The sequence below is a fragment of the Primulina huaijiensis genome, chromosome 13 (genome assembly GCF_012295235.1).
Source record: "Primulina huaijiensis isolate GDHJ02 chromosome 13, ASM1229523v2, whole genome shotgun sequence".
NCBI lineage: Eukaryota > Viridiplantae > Streptophyta > Magnoliopsida > Lamiales > Gesneriaceae > Primulina > Primulina huaijiensis.
Genome location: NC_133318.1, coordinates 16,778,062 through 16,784,827, shown reverse-complemented (window position 1 = coordinate 16,784,827; position 6,766 = coordinate 16,778,062). Strand labels below are relative to the sequence as shown.

At 33.0% G+C, this 6,766-nt stretch overlaps 1 protein-coding gene across 1 annotated transcript; it reads left to right on the top strand.

Moving 5' to 3' along the window:
- The first annotated feature begins 2,888 nt into the window (after positions 1–2,888).
- On the top strand, positions 2,889–6,671 carry LOC140956352 (probable mediator of RNA polymerase II transcription subunit 26b). Its single transcript, XM_073413067.1, has 9 exons — positions 2,889–3,703; positions 3,966–4,034; positions 4,115–4,197; positions 4,693–4,748; positions 4,820–4,944; positions 5,058–5,085; positions 5,202–5,629; positions 5,712–5,802; positions 6,114–6,671. Exons 1-9 carry the CDS (start codon positions 3,227–3,229, stop codon positions 6,239–6,241), a joined length of 1,485 nt encoding a protein of 494 aa, XP_073269168.1. The 5' UTR covers positions 2,889–3,226; the 3' UTR covers positions 6,242–6,671.
- The last annotated feature ends 95 nt before the right edge of the window (positions 6,672–6,766 follow it).

Genomic DNA, 6,766 nt, shown 5'->3' with positions numbered 1-6,766 from the left:
AAATAAAAATATTTATTTGATGGGGCGGTAAAATGAGAGAACGATATGATTTAAGATTTTTATATATCGATGGCAATTAAGTCATTTGTGGTGTTTTTTATCATTCAATTAAAATTATCACATGTCATAAAAAGAATACATTATCCTTGTGTAAAACTATTTATCACGAGCCTATGATATTATCCATGATATTATCATGAACTTTTTAAAAAGGTACTAAACATGANTTTTATTTTTTTATATCACTCGTCATTAGATATTGTTCGAAAAACTTTGTTTTTCATTTTTGTACCAAAAAATATATATAAAACGTCAATTTTTCATAAAATTTATTGATTGGTCATTTACATTTACACCATAATATGAAGAATATCTTCATCATCCTGTTTTTCTCCTTGTGTTCCACCTGAGTTCAAGGGTACAACCAAACTATATTTGGGCCCTTCTTGGATCGGGCATGATTTCCTGGGCTATTATCTGCTTTTTTGTGTTGGGCTCGAGATGAAGCTGCTATGGCATTCAAAATGGGCCGGAGTCTTTTGAATAAACATTTAAGCTCTATAATGGAAAATACAACAAAAATATACTTTTTTGCTGATTATTTAATTATATTTGGGAATTGATAATAAAATGTTTGGTGTGACATGCATGTATAAACACGAGATGATTATTTGAATAAAAAATTAAATTATATAATAACTTAATTATAATTAAGAAAACTAATTAATATCTAACAATTTATTTGATTGTACTATAATTAAGTAAGAACATGATTTAATAAAAATAGTTTTACATTTTTATTTTATTTTTACGGGAATGTAAATAAACATACTAATCCTGTAACATCTACTTCGTATTCGTTATCGTTGTACGAAAATGATTAACTCAAGTTGCTATAGAATTCTAGTGTAACTATTTATAAGTTATTTTAAAACTTTATTTATTTTTTCTCACATGAGACGAGTGCATTACATCTTCCACCTTGTTCTGAAGATCATTTGGAATATATGAGTAAAAATTAATCTTATATGTGCAATTTATTTAAATTTATTTGTTTCAACTTGAGAATATTGGTTACATTTTATGTTGTTTACATGCTTGGTCCGATAGAAAATTGTAAGGGGTATTAATTTGGATTGGGTAATTTAGGTCCAGGCTCGACCTAAACCGATCGAGTAGAAAAAATTGGGTTTTTTCTCGAATATGAGTAGAACGCGACATAAGTATATCGAGTCGGGTATTGGGTAGTAAATCTCGCACCCCCCTGAGTGGACAAGAAAGAAAGGATTTCTCGGAGCAACAACCTTGTAATAATTTTTTGTATTTTTAAGAGTACATATATTTAAATTCGTAATTAATTATAGAAATTGATTAATGATTGAGACTTTTAAATTTAGACTTTTTAGTTGGCTGAATATTATTCCTTAGCTAGATCTACATATTCTATGTGGTCAGATTTGGACATAGCAAATTATGTTGATGTGTCTTAACGGATTGAATCGATATAGAATCGAGCCGAACTTTGTTCCGTTTAATCCAGTTCAATCCAGAGTCAATATAACCAGTTCCAGGTTGAATCAAATTCAACACCAATATTAAATTTTACTGATTTACCTCAAAATGGATTTGAAATAATTTTAGTTCAATTCGTTTGAATCCGATACCATAACTAGTTCAAAATCTGTTTCATACAACTATATTCGATAGCATGTATACTAAACACAAACAAATATATATAAAATTCATAAATAAATTAAAAATTTACATAAGACTCATATCTAATTTATTTATATACTTAATTATTTAGAAATTTGATTTGAATTTGGTCTCAATCCGGTTTAATCCGATTTCACTTCATTCGATTTTCGGTTTTGGATTCAATCAAACTCCAAATCTGATATCGTATAAGATTGGTTCAATTTCAATAGCCGGTAATCCGGAAATCAGGTCCAACCATGTAACATGTCTAGTTGTAACTCTATAATATGTTATGAGATTACAATATTTTTAATATAAAAAATGCTAATGCTTAAAAATTATTAGTCCATCGTCTTTTGTAATATTTGCTCGATAGTTCGAATTTAAAAAATGGAAAATCTTTTAAAATCTATTACGTTTTCTCCATTTCTATTTTAATTTTGTATATTAAATAAAAAATAAACATATTTAAATGGTTGCTTTTGAGTTGGTTTTTTTTTTTTGAAGTTGGTGAAAAATCCTTGGTTCACTCCCTACTCACAAAACTATGGTACTATATCATATAAAATATGGTATACTTCATGTGGAAACTCAGAAACTGAACACAAAAAAAATCGACGACCGAAGAATGATGATCAATTTAGAATTTTTTTTTTGGCATTATGGAAATTTATTCGAAATGCGTTGAAATTTGTCGAAACAAGTGGGTCCCGCTTGAATATGGGTGGACACCATTTGCTCCAGATGTTACAGGTGCGTTATTTTAGTATTGCGCAAATAAAATCGAGTCGCCGAGTATCTATCCGATGGAACAGTCTCGTTGCCTGCCTAATTGTTGATTGAATCAAGATTTAAAACAAAAAACAACCCCCCCAAAAAAAAAAAAATTAATAATTTGATTTTATATTCCATAAATTTTTTTTTGGTAAGTTAATTTTATGAAATAGATTTTCAGTTTGACTCAATTAATAAAAACATATATTATTTTTTATTCTAAAATTATTAATTTTAAATATAAGTTGATCGGTCTTATGAAAATATATATACGAGATAATCTCATGATAGATCTAATCTTCGACCGAACTCATAAAATAAAATTAAAAGTTAAACCAAGAATAAAAAAATCAAATTTCCTACTTTTCATTTTCACATTGTTGTGAATTTAAGAAGAGATTTGTGTAATCCAAGAACCATATTAATTACACCAAATCAGGTCTCTCTGTGGGTAAATTTATCACAAATATTTGTCTTAAAAGAGGTATACAAAGAGTTATCTTTGTGCACATCACCTGCCCAATTCTTCATTTTTTTCAATCTTTAAGCCCACAGAAAGTATTCCTTCTTCTATCCATCGGGCAAATGACTTTCTGTTGAGTTGTTCTTTTTTATTGGGATTTGTGGGAGTTCTTTATTCTTGAAGGGAAGAATTTGTATTGGATACCTTATCTGTGATGAAGAATCGATTTTCTTTATCTGGGTAGTTGAAAAAAATTAGTTTCGAACTGAATTTAGTCTTCAAAATTTCACCATGGGTGATGCATCAGTGAGTCTTGATAATTGGAGGGATTATTTCAGAAGTTCAAATTCTGATATCTTTAATGTGATCGAGCATGCAATAATGGTTGCCGCCTGTGATTACCCTTACGACTTCAAATTGAAGAGGGATCGCATTGCTGAGATGTTATTCGTGAGTAAAATGACCAAGTGTTTTGGCTGTGACAGGACTGAGCTTTTCGTGACAAATTGTGATGGTGTGGAGAACAATGGTAATAACGCTAAAAGTAGGACTGGAGAGAGCAAAGATACAGAAGAAAGCAAGGTGAACAATAACAGAGGTGGTGATGATTATGATGAAAGTCGAAGGGCGATGAACGCAAATTGGAATCATGTTAGCAATTGCAGTTTTGGAGATGCTGAAGCATTGACTGATGAAATTGATGAAGAATTTAAAGTTTTTGAGGAGGTTTTGAGGATCAAAGAAATTTTGGATAATAAGGATGAAGAGGTTGGTTTGTTTCTGTTTCCTTACGGTTCATTCTGGTTCAATCCATGTATTAAATTTTGCTACAAATTTTGTATTTTTATCTAGCAGATTAGTTCTATTTTTTTTTTGTTGTTTTTTCTGTTGAACTGATGAACGGGATTCTTTTACTTGTTTTTGATTTGGTTTATGTCGCTGTTCTTTGTATAATTGTTGGTTCTTAGTTTAGCTAACGGCTGTTTGTTTTAGTTATGGTTTTGATTGTTGCCTTGTTTTTTTTGAGCAGTCAGTTGAGGTATTGTTTGATTCATTGAGGCGGCTTCAGCTGATGCATGTCTCTTTAGAGACACTGAAGGTTCGGCTGGAATTCTTGTTTAGGATTTTTTTTTCTGGGACATTTTGTTTTTAATCTTGATTCAAATTATCTTATCTCAGGTTACTGATATTGGAAAGTCTGTTAAGGTTCTTCAAAAGCATGCGTCAAAGGACATTCAGAATCTTGTCACGGCATTAATGGAGTATGCACTGTCATCTATCGCCTTGTTATATTACTCGTGGTTTTGTTTCTCCTTGGAGTATAGTTTGTGTTGGCTAAAAAGAAAAAACCCAATTCCACTGAAAGTGTCAATACATCGTTACATATATCTCTTATCTGGTATGTTAGACGGTGGCAGAGCGTAAAGACAGAGTAGTGGAGAGGAGTGAAACTAGAAGTTGAAATATTTTGAGAAAGTGAAACTATATTTCATTGTATATAGAAATGTATAAAATTTTATAATACTGCGAGAGGAGCCGTCCTCTGCCGACTCAACTCCATTTGGCTCCCCCACTTTTGTTTGTTCCTTTGATGCCATACCACTAAATCCGATCAATCAGCTGGTTGAGTCGATAGTTATTACTTATATTTCGAATAGTGGCTATTGTTGCATTGGTGAACTAACAATCTAGAAAGTTTTTCTGGCGCATTTAAATCTGTTAATGAACGTTTGTTTCTTGTCTGTTTGAAAATTCAGGGATTGGAGAATTATGGTTGATGCATGGGTGAAAGCTACGGCAGCCATTACAGGGAGTTAGTCACGAAGATTTTCTCATGATCTAAACTTGTGTTTCTTAACAGAGGATAATGAATTATTTTCTTAGGTGGAGAAGCTGAAACAGAATCAGTAAAAATGAGTACAGCTGAAGAAGAAGAGGGAGGGCTTCCGTCTCCCCCGCTAGATGAAGGAGCTTTCTTTACTACTACAGCTTCAATGGAGCTGTCAAAGGTGCCATATCTCCTCATTTTGATGTTAAAGTGCTGCAAATTGTGATCTTTTTCTGATTTTATGACATGGTTAACTTATTTTATTTTTCTCTCTCTCTTTCACGATTCCTTAAGTTCTTTGATGGCATGGATGATGATGGAAGTGAGTTTCTTCCTTAAACGCTTCTTATGTTATATTACATTTTGGCTATTCGGTTCTTTAATAAGAATTGCCCTCTTAAAAAGAATAAAGATTCATGCTCTTGGTTACGGTTTCAGACCTGGGAAACATTGCGGCCTTTAACAAGAACCAAGAAAATAGCAGAAAGCTCTCCCTCGGAAAGAGGGACGTTCCAAAGCCGAAGCTCAAGAATCCCGGTAACACAAGCATTCTTCCGAATGGCAGGAAGGTCGAAAAGAAAAAAAATCAGGAAGTTGCATTGAAGAAGCAAATCCTTGAACCAAATAAGCTTCAAAATGGTAAATCTCAACTAGCCAAACCAAAACCACACTATATAGAATCTCGACTAGCCAAACCAAAACCACACTATATTGAAAATGGGCTAGCTAGACAAAACCCTCCGACCAATCAATCTATGCCAATGAGACCAAAACCAGCCATGCAGCCGAGGGTTAAGAGTAACATTAATATTCAGCAGAAACCAGACATAGGCACAATTCAGAAGAAACCAATGCCTCCCAAACAGGTGAGTGGTGCAAGTACAGGAGGTATCAATGTGAACCTGTTGGCTCAATTGCTATCTTATGTCTCAAGTTTTCTTGTATCAGAAGTTGGATTTTAACAATGAGGCTTCGCTTCAGATGAAATTAGAGGTTGCAAAAAGAAAGCTACAAGAGTGTTATCAAGCAGCTGAAAACGGTTAGTTTGCCGACTTTCTATTATTTAGCACTTGTTTTACATACATTACATTGTGCCACACCTCAGAGCATAAATCATAAAGGAACAAGGCCGTAAAGAGGACTCTATGCAGTGAATCCTGATAGCAAATGTATTGTGTTTTTTGTATCTGGCGAAATGATTGACCCAACTTGCAATATAAGTCTATTACTTAGGTTACATCACGCTTCAAAACTTATTTCACAAATCAATATAAGTTTCTATAGATCCAGTGTGAAACTTGTAAATCATATGATCTATCATCTAACATTAATCATCACACATCTCAACAGCCAAGAAGCAAAGAACAATACAAGTGGTGGAGCTTCATGATCTTCCCAAAAGGAGTTTTGCGCAGAGGAATAATCAGCACATGAAAACCGGCTTATCCAACAAGAATTGTTCAAAATTACGCCGGTAGCTACCGTTCTGTGAATACCAAATTTGATTTCACTAATCTTCCAGAATCTCGGAAAATCATCATTATATCGAGTAGAGCGGTCTTGCCATTCACAAACTCCGCGGCATATTTTACACAAGTCGGTTGACAGCTGGAGAGTTGGCTTTTTATCCATGATATCTTACATTATCGGATGTAGCGTGGACCTATTAGTCGAGCATTTAGGACAAGAGAACATACCCTTCAGTTCGGCTGAACTCTCTTTTAGAAAAAAGGATCCTGGATCGTGTCATCCAAGCCATGAATTATTTCTTTAATGTCCATTTTTCTGTAACTTACTCTAGATTGTGGAGGAACACCAGGCGTGTCTTGTCTTGTTTTATGTCTGATATTGCTCATCATATTGAAGCCTTTGAACTTCAATGGTATTTTTCTTCTGCCTAAAAAATTATGAAAAGAAGTTTATAAAACCTTATAATACAAACCTACTAACTTCACTTGAGCAAAGCTCAAGCAAACTTTTTAGGTAAAAATGTTTTTTTTTTT